The 22,127-nt window shown below is 41.6% G+C and overlaps 1 protein-coding gene across 4 annotated transcripts in view; it reads right to left on the bottom strand.

Moving 5' to 3' along the window:
- Positions 1-22,127, bottom strand: part of LOC140199060 (tRNA (cytosine(34)-C(5))-methyltransferase, mitochondrial-like) — a 62,465-nt gene that overhangs the window by 31,831 nt on the left and 8,507 nt on the right. For all 4 annotated transcript variants that reach the window (XM_072260507.1, XM_072260508.1, XM_072260506.1 and 1 more), the window contains exons 3-4: positions 9,368-9,711; positions 5,268-5,422 (exon numbers count right to left, since the gene is read on the bottom strand). In XM_072260507.1, the coding sequence (XP_072116608.1) occupies positions 5,268-5,422; positions 9,368-9,711 (499 nt within the window). The remainder of the gene's footprint in view (positions 1-5,267; positions 5,423-9,367; positions 9,712-22,127) is intronic.

The raw sequence follows: 22,127 nt of genomic DNA, 5'->3' as shown, positions 1-22,127 counted from the left end.
CCCTTTCGGAATGGCAGGCGGTGACCAGTGGGGTACCGCAGGGTTCAGTGCTGGGACCGCAGCTGTTTACAATATGTATTAATGATCTAGATGAGGGAATTAAAAGTAACATTAGCAAATTTGCCAATGACACAAAGCTGGGTGGCAGTGTGAAATGTGAGGATGATGTTATGAGAATGCAGGGTGACTTGGACAGGCTGGGTGAGTAGGCAGATGCAGTTTAATGTGGATAAATGTGAGGTTATCCACTTTGGTGGTAAGAACGGGAAGGCAGATTATTATTTAAATGGAGTCAAGTTAGGAAAAGGGGAAGCACAACGAAATCTAGGTGTTCTTGTACATCAGTCACTGAAAGCAAGCATGCAAGTACAGCAGGTAGTGAAGAAAGCTAATAGCATGCTGGCCTTCATACAAGGGGAATTGAATATAAGAGCAAAGAGGTCCTTCTGCAGCTGTTCAGGGCCCTGGTGAGCCCACACCTGGAGTACTGTATGCAGTTTTGGTCTCCAAATTTGAAGAAGGACATTCTTGCTATTGAGGAAGTGCAGCGTAGGTTCACAAGGTTAATTCCTGGGATGGGGGGGACTGTCATATGTCGAAAGATTGGAGTGACTGGGCTTGTATACTCTGGAATTAAGAAGGCTGATAGGGGATCTTATTGAAACATATAAGATTGTTAAGGGATTGGACATGCTGGAGGCAGGAAGCATGTTCCTGCTGATGGGTGAGCTCAGAACCAGAGGCCACAGTTTAAGAATTAGGGGTAGGCCATTTAGGACGGAGTTGAGGAAAAACTTTTTCACCCAGAGAGTGGTGGATATATGGAATGCTCTGCCCCAGAAGGCTGTGGAGGCTAAGTCTCTGGATGCTTTCAAGAAAGAGATGGATAGAGCTCTTAAAGACAGCGGAATCAAAGGTTATGGGGATAAGGCAGGAACTGGATACTGATTGTGGATGATCAGCCATGATAACAGTGAATGGCGATGCTGGCTCGAAGGGCCGAATGGCCTACTCCTGCACCTATTGTCTATTGTCTATTGACCGAGTAGATATGGAAAGGGCATTTCCCATGGTGGGGGTGTCTAGGGCAAGAGGGCATAGCCTCAGGATAGAGGGGCATCCATTTAAAACGTTGTGCAGAGAAGTCTCTTTAGCCAGAGGGTGGTGAATTTGTGAAATCTGTTACCAGAGGCAGCTGTGGAGGTAAGGTCGTTGGGTGTATTTAAGGCAGAGATTGATAGGGGTTCTTGATTGGACATGGCATCAAAGGTTATCGGGAGAAGGCCAGGAACTGGCGTTGAGGGGGAGTTAGAAAAAAGGATCAGCCATAATTGAATGGCAGAGCAGACTCAATCGGCCAAATGGCCTAATTCTGCTCCTATGTCTTATGGTCTTAATTGGGATAAGAGACTGCTGCTGAACAGTTTCAGTCGTGTGCACTTGTATAGCCATTAGACACTACACGATGTTTAGATTGAACAGTTTTTAAAGTGTCAGTTATGTGTGCTTATGTTATGATATCCATTTAGGCTGATGGACACCGACTCAAAAAGCAACAATTTTTGATAATTTTGTTTTATTACTTTGACTTCACAAAGTGATGAAGTTCACATCTGAACTTGAGCTAGCGACTACACAGGATGCCAGGAAATTTATTGTTGGATTACAACTCTCATGCAACAAAGGCAGTCCATTATCTGTTTAGGTCATTGTGCTGATTTTGTTCATTTACAGTTAATCAAAAGAACATGGTGGTGTACACTGGATGAATTCCTCCATCAATAACTATCAGGAACTAATAGACAGTTTTAGATTACTGTAGTAGCACTGGTAGTCTAATTCGTTCTGTATTTCATTTAAGTACATAATTTGTTACTTAATTAAATAGTAGTTTGTCTTTATTATACTGTACCTTTTTAACTATTTTCATGAAAACTCGGCTAATTGGAGCAGCCGTTTAATTGGGCCAACGTGTGCTGGTCCCAATGTGTTCCATTTAACCAGAATCCATTGTATATGCAGACTAACATAGGCTGATTTCACCTGAATGGAAATTTTTAGTTAAAGCTTGCATCTTAATACCCCCATGTGGCTTGTGTCAGTACTACATGAATGTTCCAAAATTCAAGAACACAATAGAAGCAGAACCAGAAACACAAGAGGTTCTGTAGGTGCGGGAAATCTTGAACAACACACTCAACATGCTGGAGGAACTCAGCAGGCCAGGCAGCATCTAAAGAGGGAAATAAACTGTTGATGTTTCTGGCCAAGACTTCCTGAAATGTCAACTATTTTCCTCTGTTGATGCTACCTGGGCTGCTGCCATTTGTGTGAGAAGTAGAAACAGAACCAGGCCACCTGTCTGCACCGAAATTCAATATGATCCCAGCTAATCTATTCCAGGCCACAATTCATTCTTTGATTGCCATCCCCATAATCTTCAGTCCCCAAATCTTTCAAAGCAATTTGTCTACGTCCACTTTCAATACCTAAAATGATCTAATCTCCAAAATTTTCTCGGGTAGAGAATTCCAAAGATTCACTGTCCTCTGCAAAAAGAAATTTCTACGTATCTTTTAAATGACCAACCCGTTGAAACTCTACACCCACAATAGAGACAAGGCATAATTAATCACTCTATTTATAAATGGACAAGGGTGTAGCACTTCATCCCATTTGAATGATGTCACCTAATTCCAAATGTAATTATTTCAGTTTTAAATGAGACATTATTGAACCTCTATTGAAGATACAATAAGAATTTAAAGGAGTTCTAGATTGCCACACAAAAGCAAGCAAAGTTTTACAGAGCTGCAACATTACCTCGTGGCCCTTTACAACAATCTGATGACTAATCAAAACCAACCATACAGCTTCTTAACCCCCTATTAACTTGCACGGCAACTTTGAGAATCACAGGACGTGAACCCGAGATGTTACTCCACGCTGCTAAGAACCATGCCATTCACCCTGTACTCTGTCTTCAAGGCCATCCTTTCAAAGTGTATCATTTCACATTTTTCTGGATTAAATTTATCTCCAGGTACTGAGGACCAGTGCTGGACTGTGCACCGATACCTTCGGCAGGCTAAGGTACCCACCTTCTTCAAGCAGGCTTCAGTTTTACCAGTGCCCAAGGAGAATGCAGTAGCACTTACATCCACTGTGATGAAATGCTTTGAGAGGCTGGTGATGAAACCGTCGTTGTCTATAAGGAGTTTGTATGTTCTCCCGGAGACTGCGTGGGTTTTCTGTGGGCGCTCCGGTTTCCTCCCACAGTCCAAAGACATACCGGTTGGTAGGTTAATTGGTCATTGTAAATTATCTTATGATTAGGCTTGGGTTAAATTGGGGGTTGCTAGGTGGCATGGCTCAAAGGGCCAGAAGGGCCTATTCTATGCTGTATATAAATAAGTAAATACAAATAAACTATCATCCTTTCAAAACTAATCAACAAGCTCCAAGACCTAGACCTCAATACCTCTTTGTTCAGCTAGATCTCAATTTCCTCTCTTGCAGACCTCGGTCAGTTCAGATTGACAACAATATCTCCTCCACAATCACTATCAGCACGGGTGCACCAGAAGGCTGTGTGCTTAGCCCCCCTGCTCTACTTGCTTTATACTTATGACTGTGAGGCAAAGTACAGTTCCAATGCCATAGTTAAATTTGCTGACGGCACTGGTTGGCTAAATTAAAGGTGGTGATAAAACAGCATAGAAGACGGAAGATTGAAAACCTGGCTGAGTGGTGCCACAACAACAACCTCTCACTCAGTGTCAGTGACACCAAAGAGCTAATTACTTATGACAGGAGGAGGAAACTGGAGGTCCATGGGCCAGTCTTCATCAGGGGATTAGAGGTGGAGAAGGTCAGGAATGTTAAATTCCTTGGTGTTATCATTTTAGAGGATTGCCCTGAGTCCAGCACATAAGCATCATTACAAAGAAGGCACAGCAGTGACTCTACTTTCTTAGAAGTTTGAAGATTCGGCATATCATCTGAAATTTTTGACAAACTTCTATAAATGCATAGTGGAGAGTGTACTGACTGGTTAAATCACTGCCCGGTAAGGAAGCACCAATGCTCTTGAACAGAAAAGCCTTTAAGAAGTAGTGGATACAGCCCAGTTCAGCACGTGTAAAACTTTCTCATTGAGCACGTCTACAAGAAGTAGAATGCAGGAAAGCAGCATTCAACATCAAGGACGCCCACCATCCAGGCACGCTATCTTCTTGTACAAGAGCTTCAGGTCCCACACCACCAGGCTTAGGCACATTTATTACACCTCAGCCACTGTGCTCTTGAAACAGTGGGGGTAACTTCATTTAACTATTCCACAACATATGGACTCACCTTCAAGAACTCTGCAGCTTACTTTCTTGATATTATTTATTTATTATTTGGTTTATTTTGCACAATTTGTTGTTTTTTGTATACTGATTGTTTTTTCTGTCTTTGTTGAGTTTGGTTTTTCATTGATTTCATTGTTACTTTGTATTTACTGTGAATGCCTGCAAGAAAATGCATCTCAGGGCAGTATATGGTGACATATATAGGTACTTCAATAATATATTTACTTTGAATCTTATCCTACTTCTCAGACTAGCTCTGCATCCTATCAACGTGCTGTTGTAACCTACAACAACCTTCTACAATATCTACATCACCATCAAGCTTCATATCATCTGCAAAATTACTGAATAGCCCTCCACCCCATCTAAGTCATTTATAAAAACACCACTGGGCACCAACCTCCAGGCAGAATACACTCCATCTATTACCATCCTCTGCCTTCTGTAGTTCTAGTCAATTCTGAATCTATGCAGCAAAGTTTCTCTCGATCCTATGCCACCTGACTTTCTGAGTGAGCCTACCAAGGGGAATATTGCTGATTAAATGTGGCTCTCTCCACATTACACTCTGTTTTGTCTGTTAAATTCAACTCTTCAAATGCTACTTTGTCAAAAAAGTGTACAGTAAGCATCATGTCCCTCTGATTTCATTTTCAATTATTTCTGTAGCATTCATGGATTACACAAATTGTTCCATTCCAATGTGGAGTACATAATACATCTTTCTTTCTGTATTCTTCACCACATCATTGCAGTTTTATCACTTGCCATCTACTCCAAAGCAGGCCACTAAAATCTACTCAGCGTAACATGGTCTATGGCCATAAGCACAGGTCTCAGTTACACTTTGAAATTCTGATAAGCAGCACATTCACCATAGTCCAACAAAGCCTGGTCAAAATGCAGACTCACCTTGTTAAATATTTGTGGCTGTTGTGGGCCAATGACTCTTCCATCCAGGTTCGTCACAGATATTACTCCGCTTATGGCATCAGGTACAAAAGACTCAAGCGTTTGCTTCAGCCACTTATGACGCAAATTGTCCTGCTCATTGCAAAGAAAGTGACCTTTTAAAGAAAGAGAAACTATTCTGAGGCCGTGTGATCGCTCATACATCCCCCAGTGACACAGCAAGAAATTCTATCAGATTACTTGAGCGAAACACACACAAAATGCTGGTCAGGCAGCATTTATGGAAGTTAATAAACATATTTAAATATATTTTTTATGATCGCAAGACCTGCTGGACATTAAGACCTAAAGTAATGCAGTTCTACCCCATCAGCTAGTTGCTCGTTACTGAAGAACTGAAGGAGCTGGACTTGATGTGTATCGTGCTGCTGCCTGCGTCAGAGCGCAACAGAGGTGTGCAGTGGAATACTGCATGGCCTAGGTTGTCTCAAGGACTGGGCCTCAAGCCACGGTGTCCCATGTTTGCAGCTGCCCAGGAGAGAGGTGGAGCCGCTGCGCTCCACCGGAGTGCCAGAGGAGGTGTAATGCAGTGTAAATGGAGTCGGCACTGCCTTCCAGTGTTCACTCGGCCAGAAAATGGGAAACATTTAAGCTCAGTGCTAAAAAGACGTTCCTAATCTTTTCTTCATAGAATTAATATTGTTTTGCTGTGATGACGAGACCAAATTAATAAACAGATCGGAGGAATATTGTTGAAAAGTAAATAAATAAAAGCCAAATGAGAATAATGGTTTGATATGATCAAATGTACCTCAAATGCAAAAGCCAAGAGATGTGATAGGAATGCAATTATCTTGACATCACCCCTTTAGAATCTGTTACACTTTCTATGGGTATTGGGGAGCTTTCCACAAAGAGGGCGATAGTTAATATTAAATCTTTTTTATTCTTTTTGAGAGCAGTTGTCGTAATAGCAATAGCATGTGGTGAAAATCTGAAGGATAAATTATGGGATGTACTCACTGCAGGTCTATCCAGCAGAGATTATGAAAAAATAATTGTCAGGTTGTATGATACATGTAGCATCTTAATTGTACATATTGATGGAAATAATAGTAACGCAGAAGAGTGTCTAAGTGTGTAAGTATTCCCATCAGGCTATAAGCTAAGTTCAATCGCTAGGTTGAAAAGATGATATAGAGTAAAATTGCTTTGAAGAAAACAACCATAAAGATGAGATCTAAAATGAGAATGTTCCTACTGTAACAATAAGACATAGCATAACATGCTGCAAGATAGATTATGATGAACTTCACTGAACATAGTTAAATGAAATGTATTTCAATTAAAAGTTGCTATATTTCGTAACAATATTCTGTTTCAAAACGTTAAACTTCGCTAAGTAAACAAGCTACTACCTCATTCCTACAAATTCTCCTTACACGACCTAGTTTGCAACTAATCATGTTTCACTAATATAAGAAATTGGTAAAATTGAATAGAAAATTCAAAAGCATTTCAGTAAAGCATTCTACCTGGAAACGTCTGAATCGACTTACAAAAGTGAGCTTTCGAGTCACTCGCAGTCATGTCTATTCTAAGTTTGCATATGCTATCTGAAGCTAACTGCTCATGTAGAAAATGTCTGTGACAGTATGCGGAAATATTTATTTTAAAAGAAAAATGTCAAATCCACCATATCATTGAGGTTCCAGGAAAGATCAAGAATAATACTGACCTTTTCCATTGAAATGTGATGAAAAATATACTGAAAGTTATACTTCATATATAGACATAAAAGATAAAATATTTTAATGTTTACCTACAAGTTTCCAACCTACAAAAATGTTTGGTATGAAATAAGAATAATCTATACCTGCTGTCCAATCATATTTAATGAAATGCAAGTACCACTAACTATACTGTTTTAGTATAAAGTTCATCCTTTAAATTGGGCAAAATTAAGGAATAAATTGGCCTCAACATCCAGCAACTGCAAAGGGGTAGTTACAGATTGAATCCAGAAGTGGTTTTCCAGTGGAAGCTTTGAAATATTGTTAATTTGCCACAAGATTCAGCGTTCATACAAAAAAGAAACTATTAGATATCGATTAGACACACTAGAAAATGCAAAGGCACATTTATTAAGTATAAATAATTTTTTTAATGGTGGGAAAGCTCTGAATTATTGATCATCACCTTACCAGCAGTGATAATTTAAGGAATTATTATTCGCAGTTATAATTTGACGAATAAATTGAAAATAAAAATTATTATTTTCTTTTACTTGCTGCCTTTTTAATTTTCTTGAACTCAAGCATCCTCCAACCCCATTAATTCTGTAACATGAAAATATGTTCAATTTATGCTTCTTGATCTAGATCAATGTGATACCTCAACAAAGTTTCATCAGGATGATTAGCGGAAGAGGCACCCTACCCCAAGCCAATTAATAAAGGCCCAAGATTCCCTCTGGAAGGCACCATGCTATTTGAGGTTCCTAACAAAGACGAGTTGTCACGCCATCACAAGAGACTCATGGCAGCTCTAATCACGAGGAACAATGAGCCACATTTGCTTTTCACTGACCAAAAACGGGACAACAACCTCAGTGTAACTTGTATTCATTGCATAAAATTTATACATTACACGTGGAAAAATAAACTGCATTATGGAGAGTTAGACATGCATTCACAGGTCCAACAGAATAGCCACAGCCCGAAACATTGACAGTGTATTTCCCTCCATAGATGTTGCCCGACCTGCTGAGTTCCTCCAGTATTTTGTATAAATAGAACATGCTGCTTGGAGGAGGTCATGAAATACTAAGGCAATCTCAGATGTCCTCAGGTCCTCAGCGATGTCACAATCCTGACCATCTTCAAGAAAGAGAGCTCAAATGGAAATGACAGATCACCTAGATGTCAACTACAGAAAAAAAATCCATCGAGATGCCTTTCAGGTCACCAGGGACCATAATTCTCTATGTATTGCCTTCTTTGATCTTACAAGGGCTTCATCCCTGCTAATAACCATTCTGGGTAATTCTTCTGAGTTATGTTCACTCCCCAAATATGTCACCACTTTACTCAAGCTCAACAACAATAATAAGGCGTTAATACACAGTGTCAGCCTCAGCACAAACTGGACTGGGGTTAAGAGAGGACATCAAAGGGTGGCCTCAAAATTTCTTTCTGCAATTGCTAATTAGGCACTAACAGGCCCCCACCAAGCAAATGGATGGACAGAAAGCCAACTAACCTCATTGACACTAACCCAGAACCAAGAACATCTTGATTTCAGTCACCTAACAATACGGCTGCAATAAATGTTCTAATAAAAAAAAAAGGATGTTCAGGCAATCTTCAGCATGTTTACCAAAGATATTGGAAAATAAAAATGCCACTTAATACTAAGACTAAAATCCTCCATCAAGGAGCTCTCAGCAGACATTCCCGTTCTTGCAGTGCCAATTCAGAGGAGATTCTGAGAATGATGAGCTCCACACACCATGGAAGCAATCTCCCACAAACAGCTAAATATTGATAGTGAAATCTAATATTAAAAGTGTAGGAAGCCAATTAACCCTCTAATTTGCGTAGCTCTGAATGTGGGATGAAACTGGGTATTGAGAAAATGTGCTAATTCCATGCAGATACCACCAGGGGGCAGAATTAAACTCATGTCACTGGAACTGAGGTTGTAGCTCTACAAATAAGTCACTCTGCTGCCTGATCAAAGCATTCTACACCCTAATCCGCAGTTTAATAAAGGCTTTCCTTTTGTCATCTCTGGTTCTTTTGCCAGAGATATAGCATGGAAACAGGCTATTCCACCCACCATGTGCACACTGATCACTGACCCATTCATAGTTACTCCCATCTTCCAGCACTTGGCCCATAGTCTTCTATGCCTGAGCGATCCCGGTTCTCATTTAGTCACTTAAGTTACGTCCTCTTAAATTTGTATCTTAGCCAGAAGGAAACCAAGAGCCAGAAAACCCAGATGTAACCATAAAAATGATGGCAATTACAGAGTAGAAGAAAGAAAATAAGTTATTTCTGTATCCTGCAAGTAACATGCAATAGTACAGCACTTACGTGGAGTGGCAGACTGCAATATTGCCACAGATTTTCCTCCAGGAGCAGCACACATATCTAACACACACTCTCCATCTTGGACACCTAATGCAAGGACAGGCAGTAAAGAGGCCGCATTCAGTAAGTAATATTCCTTTAACCTTTCAGCATGATGTAATAGTCTTGGGAACCGGTTCTGGGTCCTGCTGATGTAACATCGTAATGAATGCTGGGAAAATGGTAACGCATTTTCTACAAAATTCCAATATCCCTGTGATTGAAGATATTGTTCCAATGCTATACAGTGGCTGAACTTGTTCACCAGCACGCCATACTGCCAGCTGGAGGGAAGCAGCAGCACTTCTCTGAAAGACAAGCAAACAAAAAATAGTAAAAATTAAGCTCTGACAAAACTAGAACCTTTTTGTATCAGAGGATCGTATAGCTACCTGAAAAGCAACAGCTTAGTGGTATTAGAGCTTGCAATTCATACTACCTTATCTACTGAGCAATGGCTTGCAGGGTTATATTGAGGCAATGGAAAGAATACAGGCCTCCAGTGCAGACAAGCTGGCCAGTCGCAGAAGTGGATGATAGAAAAATTGTCTGGCTCAGTTGCTTAACTATTAACATTGCCATGAAAAATTCGACTCCAAATAGATGAATTCACCCTCCTCATCCCCAAGTAGCAGCAATTCTTCCTCAGAAAATAATACACTTGACTTTAAGTCCTACTTATACACAAATACCTGAAGATGGAGACCTGGTCCAAAAGGAAGCATGCCACTAAATCAAGTCAACTGAACTACAAGATGACACAAATAAAGACCAAGAATTTTAACTTTATTTTAAACAGTTCTAATCTTATCAGCTGCTCTGATATTCTTGCTGCAACTATAATATACTGCCCACATGAACTCACGACTTCTACACACTTAGGAATTTATATTAGGCCCTGCTGTACTACCATATAAACTGTAGTGTTCAGAAACAAAAAATCCAAATACTAGCAACCCAGTTGAAAATTACTGTAGATATTATCCCAGCATATGCAGTAGTTCAAATACTTAATAGCAAAAAAAAATGATAAATATTAATGTCTACATGGTATTGTTTTTGCAGTAATCCATATAATTTACAATTTTAGATTTAAGCCACACGTACTACTTAGTGCTGAGGCCAAAATGTTCCACTTTAGTCTCATCTGACCACAAGACCTTCTTCCACATCTTTATAGTATCTAATTATGCTTTGCAAAATCTTTATGGGTAAGGATATGCTTTTTTTAATCAGTACATGTGGCGTAAATCGAATACTGCACATCAGCCAGGTAAAACCGTCTCTATTAAAAGTATGGTGGAGATCGCAGCAAGGTACGGAGATGCTGTTCAGCAGTGGGGATTGGAAATCTGATCAGGACCAGGGGAAGATGAACTTTGCTAAACACAAAAAGATCCTGGATAAAAATGTGCTAACCACGGCCAGAAAGCTCAAACTGAGGAGGAAGTTAGTCTTTCAACAGGACGATGACCCAAAGCACACTGCCAGAGCAACCATGGAGAGGCTTCAAAAGAAGAAAATTGATGTCCTTGAGTGGTCCATAGTCTAATCGAACATCTCTGGCAAGACTTGAAAATTGCTGACAACCGTCGCTCCCCAACTAACCTGGCACAGCTTAAAGCAAATTTGCAAGGAGGAATAGACAAATTCTGCTTCAGCACGTTGTACAAAGAGACTGATCCATAAAGTCTACTGGCTGTAATATCTGGTTCAACTAAGTACTGAGCAAACGGGGATGAGTATTTTTGAAACACTGACGATTTCAGTTCTTGAATTTTTAGTTTTTCATTCTTTACACTTTTCCCTGTTTTTCTGGGGTTCCACTGTGAAAAAAAGGAGCATATGATTCACAAACAAAAAATCTCAGTTAAATTGATTCAAATCTCTGGTGGTAATTCTCTTTTATGTGAACAAAGGGCTGGGGCTGAATACATTTTCAAAGCACTATAGATACCATACTATCTGCATACAGGCTCATATCTTTAATCAAGCTCTCTTCAAACTGCTGGACTACAGAACTACAAGTTTCCCCCGCCATCCAAAGGTACAGCGTTCCTATGAAATGGTTCGTAAGCCGGAATGTCGTAAAGCAAAGAAGCAATTACCATTTATTTATATGGGAAAAATTTGTGAGCGTTCACAGACCCAAAAATAACCTACCAGATCATGCCAAATAACACATAAAACCTAAAATAACAGTAACGTATAGTAAAAGCAGGAATGATATGATAAATACACAGCCTATATAAAGTAGAAATACTTCTCTACAATCATTGCCTGCACTGTTCCCTGTAGTGAAAATCTCACACAAGTGCTCTCAGCAGAAATACTCCCTCCAGTAACCTTTAAGCTATGAAGCTGCCAAATCATACCAAATAACACGTAAAAGTACACTGCCGATATAAAGTAGAAATAATGTATGTACAGTGTAGTATCACTTATGGGAATCGAGAAGACAGCACCGAGCACACTGATGATGGTGTGTGAGGCTGAGTTGTCGGAGGTTGGGGTGGTGCAGTGGCCCCCACCCTCCGGGCAGCGAACCGATACCGATCTGCGAAGCATGCAGGGGTAAAGCGGCGGCCGGGGCGCACCCAGCACATCTTTAAGAAAAAAGCCGAAATAAGCAAGCTAATTAATTAGGTGCTGCCTGGCACGTAAGTGTCAGCCCAGATCAGAGGCGATTGCCGATTGCGTCGCCTCTGATCTGGGCCGACATTTACATGCCGGGTGGCACCTAACTAATTACCTTGTTTATTTCGGCTTTTTTTCTTAAAGATGTGCTGAGTACGTCCCGGCTACCACTGCATCCTTCGCGGATCGGTACCTGTCCGCGGCCCAGGGGTTGGAGTGGTGGGACACTGGGGTGTCATCTCGTCCTCTGTTTCCATCAGGGCAGGCAGGTCATCTTCTTCTATGTCTGCCTGCCTCGATGTAGAAGGTCGAGGTTCGTTGTCTGCTGTGGCTGATGTGGAAGGCTTGCTTGACTGCTTAGCCTCGCGCATTTTTCTATCATACAGTTCTTTGTAAGGACTCAAACCATCTTGCAAATATGCCCTAAACCGACATACCCTTTCAATATTTAAAGTCGTACTTTATCATTGCAGTGAAAATCTCACGCAGTTGCTTCACGCTCAGTTCCTGGATGACTTCACTTTCAGTCCGTTCGCTACTGCATTCGGTTTCGATTGTTATCCTTTTCTCTTCCAATTGCATCAGCTCTTCATCTATCAGTTCTGGGTCATGGAATGCCAAAACCTCTTCATCATCATCTTCGTCAACTTCCACAAGCCAAACTCACTTTGTCCTTGCTTCGTTCACCACGATGGAAACACTTAATTATGTCTAGTTTTACGCTAAGTGTAACACCCTTACGAACTCTTTTAGGCTTTTCCGATAACTTAGAACTCATCTTTCTAACGGCTGCTCAAAGGCACGTGTTTGAGCAATGTCGGCTAGAATGCAGTTCCGAATCCGGGGGAGGAGCGGCTGTTCAGGGCGCGCGCTGCTTTTTTTCGTATCAGTGAAAACACCTTCTGTTTGCGAAAACAGGTAACTAATGTAGGTCTTTTGTAACAGGGAGGTTTCGTAAAGCGAACGTTCGAAAAGCAGGGGACACCTGGTATACTAAATCTTGGGAAGTCCATTGCTTATTGTCCTTATAGCAGAATGAATTCTGAAGACATTTAAGAGTTTAAGTTTTTTAAAAATCAGTAAACCACTGGAACTTCAGTTTTACCTCGTGCACTACTGAAATTGTGTTTGTGTATGATGAGTGGTGGATTGGTCCCCTGGCCTGTTCAAGGAACCGGCACAACAAATGGAATAGAAAAGAGGGATTCTGCCCCACCTTATATCAGAATCAATGGATTTTTAAGTTATATCTGATCATTGCAAAAGCCATCTGCCTACATGCCTCAAGTCTGGAAAGAAAGCTTACACAGATACTCATTCCAAAACTGAATTTCCTGAGAGTCTAGCACTTTAACCTATGCTGCTCCTGAAATTAGTCTTGCGGTAAAGTTGATAAAGTTGACATTATTGCCTTTTACATAAGCACACTGTTGATTCAGTTTGCCCAATGCCATGACAGAAATAAAAAAATCAAAGGCAAGTAATTAGTTTGGAAGACACAGGACACACAATTTATGATGTTAAACTATCTAAGCCAGGGGTCCTCAGCCTTTTTTTGCACCATGGACCGGCCGACCGGGGGAGGGTAAGGTTGCCAACTTTCTCACTGTGTTTACCCCGAGAAAGACTGCCATGACCATGAAGCCTTGCACGGGCACCTGTGTGCGCATGCATGATGTGCGCATACATTACGTGCGCATTCGTGTACGTGCCGATTTTTTTCTACAAATCATTTTTGGCGATTCTGCTCAGTGAAACTACGCTGTACATACATTATTTCTACTTTATATAGGCTGTGTATTTATCATATCATTCCTGATTTTACTATATGTTAGTGTTATTTTTAGGTTTTATGTGTTATTTGGTATGATTTGGTAGGTTATTTTTTTGGGTCTGGGAATGCTCAAAAATTTTTCCCATATAAATTAATGGTAATTACTTCTGCGCTTTACGCCATTTCAGCACAAGAGGTTTCATAGGAACACTCTACCTTAGCGGGGGAAATACGGGACAAGGGCGGTCCAATATACGGGATGTCCCAGCTAATACGGGACAGTTGGCAACCCTGGGGGGTGGTGTTAATCACGACCGGAATATAGGTGGTAAGTCAACTATAAGTCACTTATAAGTGGCTAATACAGGTTTCCCCCGCCATCCGAAGGTAGAGCGTTCCTATAAAACGGTTCGTAAGCCGAAATGTCGTAAAGCGAAGAAGCAATTACCATTTATTTTATATGGGAAAATTTTGTGAGCGTTTGCAGGCCCAAAAATAACCTACCAAATCATGCCAAATAACACATAAAACCTAAAATAACAGTAACATACAGTAAAAGCAGGAATGATATGATAAATACACAGCCTATATAAAGTAGAAATACTTTTCCACAATCATTGCCGGCACTGTTCTCCGAAGTGAAAATCTCACGCCAGCGCTCTCGGCAGAAAATCTCATGCAAGCGCTGTTAGCAAAAACACTCTCTCCAGTTACCTTTAAGCTATGAAGCTGCCAAATCATACCAAATAACACGTAAAAACACACAGCCTATATAAAGTAGAAATAATGTATGTACAGTGTAGTATCACTTACTGGAACTGGGACAGCGTCGAGCACACTAATGATGGTGTGTTAGGCTGAGTCGGAGGTTGGGATGGTGCAGTGGCCCCCACCCTCCAGGCCGCCGACCGATACATTGCCGCGAAGCACACAGGGGTTCAGCGGTAGCTGGAAGGCACACAGCATATCTTTAAGAGAAAAGCCGAAATAAACATGCTAATTAATTATGTGCCTCCCGATACGTAATTGTCGGCCCAGATCAGTGCTGATTGCCGATTGCATTGCCTCTGATCCGGGCCGACATTTACGTGTCGGGCGGCACCTAATTAATTAGCATGTTTATTTCCGCTTTTTTCTTAAAGATGTGCTGTGTGCCTCCCAGCTACCGCTGCATTCTCCGCGAATCGGCATCTGTCCGTGGCCCGGGGGTTGGGGTGGTGGGACACTGGGGTGTTATTTTGTCGTCTGTTTCCATCAGGGCAGGCAGGTCATCTTCTTCTATGTCTGCCTGCCTCGATGTAGAAGGTCGAGGTTCGTTGTCTGCTGTGGCTGATGTGGAAGGCTTGCTTGACTGCTTAGCCTCGCGCATTTTTCTATCATACAGTTCTTTGTAAGCACTCAAACCATCCTGCAAATATCCCCTAAACCGACGTACCCTTTCAAAATTAAAGTCGTACTTTATCATTGCAGCGAAAATCTCACGCAGTTGCTTCACGTTCATTTCGCTACTGCATTCGGTTTCGATTGTTATCTTTTCCTCTTCCAATTGCATCAGCTCTTGATTGATCAGTTCTTGGTCATGGGATGCTAAAACCTCTTCAACATCATCTTCGTCAGCTTCCACAGGCCAAGCTCACTTTGTCCTTACTTCATTCACCACGATCAAAACGCTTAATTATGTCTAGTTTTACACTAAGTGTAACACTCTTATGAGCCCTTTCAGGCTCTTCCAATACCTCAGAACTCATCTTGCAAATGACTGCTCACAGGCACGTGTTAAAGCAATGCCTTTCCGAATCCGGGGTAGAGCGGCTGCTCAGGGCACGCGTAGCCTTTTATCACGCGCTGATTTTTTTCATAACAGTGAGGTTTCGTAAAGTGAACGTTCGAAAAGCGGGGAACACCTGTACACTCAATTTCGATTCTAAAAGGGGTTTATCTAACGAATTTAATATTAAACACACAGCGCATATTTTCCTCGCATGAATATAGTGATAAATCAATTATAAGTCACTTGTAAGTCAATAGCATCATAACATTTTAAATGTTAGGATATTAAACACACAGTGCATATTTTCCTGGTATGAACATATGAAATCATTGCAACACACCAATATCACTGAATCAGTGGGAGCCCTGGGCTTGTTTCCCTGCAACAAGACAGTCTCATCGAGGAGTGTTGGGAGACAGCGATACTCGAAGGGGTTCCTTATGTCCAGTCTATTCTGTAATTTAGTTTGCATTGCATTCATTGCAGAAAACCCCGCTTCGCAGAGATATGTTGGAAATGGAAGCAACGTTTTCAGTGCTTTCGTGGCTAACTCAGGATACTTAGCCTTGACTTTGATCCAGAATGCTGGCAGAGATGTCATATCAAACATACTTTTCAGCCCACCGTTATCTGCAAGCTCGAGGAGTTGATCATCTTCCTGCGCTGACATGGATGACGTGTGCGTAATGACCTCGCATGCGTTCAAGTTCAACAGTGCATGACAGGGAATGAGGAAAGGTGCAGCTGACTCATATCGTTTCATATCGCCAAATCATATTATTTCCTTGCGGTCTGGTAGCACATGCTTTGCAGTCCAGTACCAGTCCCCGGCCTGGTGGTTGGGGACCACTGATCTAAGCAAATCTAACCATGTTTCCATTCAAACAAACTGAATTGTTTCACTTGCTGATTGGAAATTTACTGCATTGGATAAAAAAAATGTCTGCTCCCATATTAATTAGCTTTTCAAAAATTTATGACAGAGCTATTCTACTGAATGGCCACTGACTAGTATGATGAGTAGTCTTCCCTTCAGAAATAATCCAAGTCACTATGGTATTCACCCAGTTCAGCTCCAGCAGAATGTCTGCAATACTAATTCGACAGAGGGAAGTCAACTCTGGTGATGCTCATTAAATACAGGCCCAACAATTTTTCTGTGCTACTTAATTGCAGGTGCTCCAAATGTAGCACCAATTAGCTACAGGTAGAAGAAAGACCAGAAGTAGTCTCCAAAATGTACACCCACTATTGTTGTAGAGTTCAAGTATTGGATATTAACTTCCATGAAATTTGAAGTGGCATACTGTATGCACTCTAAAATACAGGTCAATGATCATCTCCAACTATGGAATCGATATAAGCACATTTGCTTCCAATAGCACTATCATCAGCAGAGCCTTGCACCATCAACATCTGGGTTCACTTTTACTTAGAAACAACTGGGCCAACCACATAAATACTACAGTAACAAGAATAATTCACAGGCTGGGAACACTGCAGCAAATGAATCATCTCCTAACATCCACAGCTCTCCCATCTTTTCAAAGGCACTTGTCAGGAGCGTGATCAATTGTAATTTCAACAACACCAATAGCTGGATGCCATTCAGAAGAAAACACTCCAATTAACAGGACTTCCCTACCCCATCTGTAAACGTAACTTTGCTGGATCAAATAACGACAGCACGAAAAGATCATTACTTATCTTTTCACCTGTTTACTTCTTCGAGCTCAGCCGGTGAGTGAACTTGGACCCGACATCAGGGAGAGAAACATTCTCATCTCCCCGGTGGTTCAACAAGTTCACTGCCTGATGTCAGAATTGTTAGAAGTTACAAGGCCACTGATACAAAAGAACAATCAGTTTGATAACCATTCCGGTCAAGTCAATGGACTATTGATACATAAGAACAATCAGTTTGACAGACACTCCAGTCACCTTAATTAAAGAAAGAAATGTCCTACCTGGTTTGTTGGAGCCACAACTTAATTACAAAGATAAGAACATCCGTCAAATTTATGCTTTAATTAAGAAAGGAACGTTCTGTCTAATTTCCATCAGGTACCGCCTTTTGTCAAAATCAAAAAGGTGTGAAAAGCCAGAAGACATCATATGTGGATCTGGGTGAACTTTCACCCTTATCTCGCTCCAAAGAAAGCAGCTGTGAGACATTATTCAAACACACTGCAGTCACAGACATAGTCAGAAATTAATCCATTGTTTACAGAAATCTGAGAATCCCCCATTCCCTTAAACTTCATCACATCCATCACCTTAAACTTGAATTCCCTCTGCCAGTGTTGAAAAATTCACTACATTACTAGTTGAGGCTTATTATTTAATCAATTTTTGTTTGAGTGTAGGATGGTCAACATCTGTTTAGTTTCCTTAAATGCCCTCGCAAAAGTGGTGGCAAGTTACCTTTTTGACCGTAGCAGTCATTCTGGTGAAGGTGCTCTCACAAAGCCATAGCAGAGGGTTCCACAATCCACAGTTCCTGCTATGATGAAGGAACTGCAATATAGCTCCTATTCAGGAAGGTATGCAACTTGCTGACATCGTGTAGGTGCTGACATTCCCATATGGTGCCATGTCCTTCTTGCTGGTTGAGGTTGCAAGATGTTATTGGAGTAAGCTGGGTAAGTAACTGCAGAGCATTTTGTAGATGATTTTGCAATTGGATCCGTGACTCTCTAACCGGAAGACCACAATCTGTGTGGATTGGTGATAATATCTCCACCTTGCTGACCACCAACACCGGTGCATCTGAGGGGGGTGTTCTTAGCCCACTGCTCTGCTCTCTCTATACCCATGACTGTGTGGCTAGGTATAGCTCAAATACCATCTATAAACTTGCTGATGATGCAACTATTGTTGGTAGAATCTCAGATGGAGACAAGAGGACGTACAGGAGTGAGATATGCCAACTAGTGGAGTGGTGTCACAGCAACAACCTGGCACTCAACATCAGTAAGACGAAAGAGCTGATTGTGGACTTCAGGAAGGGTAAGACGAAGGAACACATACCAATCCTCATAGAGGGATCAGAAATGCAGTGAGTGAGCAGTTTCAAGTTCCTGGGTGTCAAGATCTCTGAGGACCTAACCTGGTCCCAACATATCGATGCAGCTACAAAGAAGGCAAGACCGCAACTATACTTCATTAGGAGTTTGAAGAGATTTGGTATGTCAACAGGAACACTCGAAAACCTCTTTAAATGTACCGTGGGGAGCATTCTGACGGGCTGTCTGGTATGCCGGGGGGGGGGGGGGGCGCGACTGCACAGGACCAAAAGAAGCTGGAGAAGGTCGAAAATTTAGTCGGCTCCATCTTGGGTACTAGCCTACAAAGCACCCAGGACATCTTCCAGGAGCGGTGTCTCAGAAAGGCAGTGTCCATTATTAAGAACTCCCAGCACCTCAATGCCCTTTGCTCATTGTTACCATCAGGTAAGAGGTACAGAAACCTGAAGGCACACACTCAGCAATTCAGGAACAGCTTCTTCCCCTCTGCCATCCAATTCGTAAATGGACATTGATCCCGTGAATATTACCTCACTTCTTAAATATGTATTATTTCTGTTTTGCACGATTTTTAATCTATTCATTATACGTATACTGTAACTGATGTACTTATTTTTTTAAATTCTTTTTCTTCTCCTATATTATGTATTGCATTGAACTGCTGCTGCTAAGTTAACAAATTTCATGACACATGCCGGTGCTAATAAATCTGATTCTGAGATGGTACATATTGCAGCCTGTGTCCTAGTGAAGAACAGAATGAATGTTTAAAATGGTGAATGGGATAGCAATCATAAATAAAAGAACAGGGCAAATAGAAGAAGGAGTAGGCCATTCACCTCCTTGTGCTTGTGTCACCATTTAGTACGATCAAGGCTGATCTTTTAACCTAGCACCCCTTTCCTCCACTGACCCTGTACCTCTTGACTCCATTAAAAAGTATATTGATCTCTATCTTCAACAAAAGCAGCGACCAAGTTTCCACAGTCTTATAAGCTGCAGAATCCCAAAGGTTTACTACTTAGGAGGAGACAATGGCGCTTAACAGCGACTCCTTTGCTTGCATCTTCGGAAACAGCTCTACTTCCATCTTTAATATCTCTGTTTTTTCCTTTCAGGGTTCTTCTGAAGACCCTGACCTGGAGTTACACGCTGACTTCCGTTCTTTGAGGGAATGGGACCCACTCTCGGGGTTTCACAACTGGCCGTTATTCGACATGCCAAGGATGCTGCCTAAGAGATTAGCTTGACTTCGGAGTTGGATCTCGTGGCTCTAGAGATGGGCGGACCGAAGGCTGGTATCCCGGCAGGAAATCGGTGTGTCGTGGGAGACCAAAGATCTCTGGCTGTGTGCCCACAGACCTGAGATCTTCGGGCACAGAGCTCAGAAAAAGTGAAGCAACAGACTTTTAACATCATAAATAAGTGAGTTATTTGTTATGCCTCCCCCCTCGCTGTGAAATAGAGATACCTGTCGAATACTGGGTGAACGAGTAGTCTTTGGGGTACTGCAAGTCTGTGTCTTTGATGTTGCTTCGCTGCATGCTTGAGTGTTCAGTGGTGGATGCCAATGCTTTTTCTTAAATTGGTGGGGGTGGGGGGAATCATTGCTTTGCTGCTGCTTACACGTGGGGGGAGCTGGAGGGGACTTTGGGGATCTAACATTTAACTGTCATTCATTCTTTGAGGGCACTCCTCTGTTTTCGTGGATGGTTGCGAAGAAAAAGCATTTCAGGATGTATATTGTATACATTTCTCTGACGCTAAATGTACCTTTGAAACTTTCTGGGTGAAGAAATTTTATTCCACCTCAGTCAGCTGTGAAATGCTAACTCCTTTTTCCGAAACAGTGAATTCTGGCTCTAGCCATCCTAACCAGGAAGAAACTTTAACAGCTCAACCTTGCCTCTCCTACCTAAAATTGAATTATATACGGCAGTCACATTTCTGCAATGGGAATTATGTGTACATTTACAAAGATTTACAAAGATTGATCTACTTTTTTTTTACAAATACTTACAAATAAGCACAAATCCTTTCCAAGCACAGTCATGATCTTTGTGAGCTGATGCTAATGATGCGCAGAAAAGAGCCACATGGCCAGAGTTTAAGCCAGCAAGGACTTGCCTAGCAAAAATGCCTTTGCTGTACTTAAACAGAAAGATTGATATCCCATTCACCATTTTAAACATTCATTCTGTTCTTCACTGGGACACAGTTGTTGCTCTAGAAGGCTAATACACCTTTTCATTCAGGCTTTTCTGAGCACGCTGGATGCATTTCCCAAGAATGAGTGCTAAAAGATGTCACTAGAGTATTTTACATACACAGAAGTATATTACTGATAGCACTCCTAAGCTAGGAACCTTGGGCAAACCCCTGCCCTCTTCAGCTGATTTGCTGATGATCTGGCACAATGATTAGACCCACAGCTTGGTATGGAGAGAATCGTGCTGGTAAGTGGTGAGGCCAGTCAGTGCTGGGATTCGGACCTCAGTGTGCACCCTGCCTGGCACAGTGTGGGTGAGATTTCACTGGGGAGTAGCAGCAGTTGCTTTGTGTGTTGTCAGACCATTCAGATCCTAGTCTCCCTATTCACCACCTGTTGAATGTGGTGGTAGCTGCTGCCTCTCACACAACACACCCCGCACCAGAATTTCAGTCCTTTGCAAACTCACTGGCTGGCCTGTGCATTGCGTGGACCATGCACATCCAGGTTTGGTCTAAATAGGAACCAAACTGCTGAATTTGAGAAGTGAGGTGAAAATGACTGCTCTGGCCAAGAGGTAAACATTTGACCAAGTGTGACAGGGCATCCTAGCAAAACTGGTCAATGGGTACCAAAAGGGAAAATACTCCAATGATTGTAATCAATGTCACAAAAGGAAGGAGGCTGTTACTGTTTTACATCAATTTTCTCAGCCACAGGATAATATGTCAGGAGTATCTTAAGACAGTAATCAAACACATTCATCAATTAGCTTCATCGAAAGCTAGAGTGTCCCATTTGAAAGCACCACTCTCCAAATGAAGTTGCCCATGCCTACACGCATCAACACCAAGGCAATATTCAAGCAGAAGCTGAATATTGTGTACATTCATGCCACAGTCGTGTTGGGCAATTATCTCTACCTACCCTTGTCATTACTTTTGGATTCCCTCAACTAGACTTGCAACATAAATCCCCCATCTGCAAGTGTAGGTAAGAGGCAGGGCACTCTACAAGTGACTCAATGTCTCTTGCATCAATGTCTTTCCACCATCTGTAAGGCACAAGTTAGGAGAGTCATGAAACAGTCCCCACTTACTTGGCTTCAATATATCCCAAGAAACTTGGTAACATCCAGGACAAGGTAACACACTTACTTGAATGCCATCTCATCAACCACCCTAAACATTCATTCCCTCTACTATTCACAGCACAGAAGTTGCAGTGTGCATCACCGACAAAATGCATTGCAGTTCCTCATACAAGCTACTGGACAACTTATGACTTTTTATAATGGGAACAACAAC

Source organism: Mobula birostris, chromosome 6 (assembly GCF_030028105.1).
Source record: "Mobula birostris isolate sMobBir1 chromosome 6, sMobBir1.hap1, whole genome shotgun sequence".
Classification (NCBI taxonomy): Eukaryota; Metazoa; Chordata; class Chondrichthyes; order Myliobatiformes; family Myliobatidae; genus Mobula; species Mobula birostris.
Note: the sequence above shows the minus strand (reverse complement) of the source record. Positions and strands in the feature narration are given on the sequence as shown.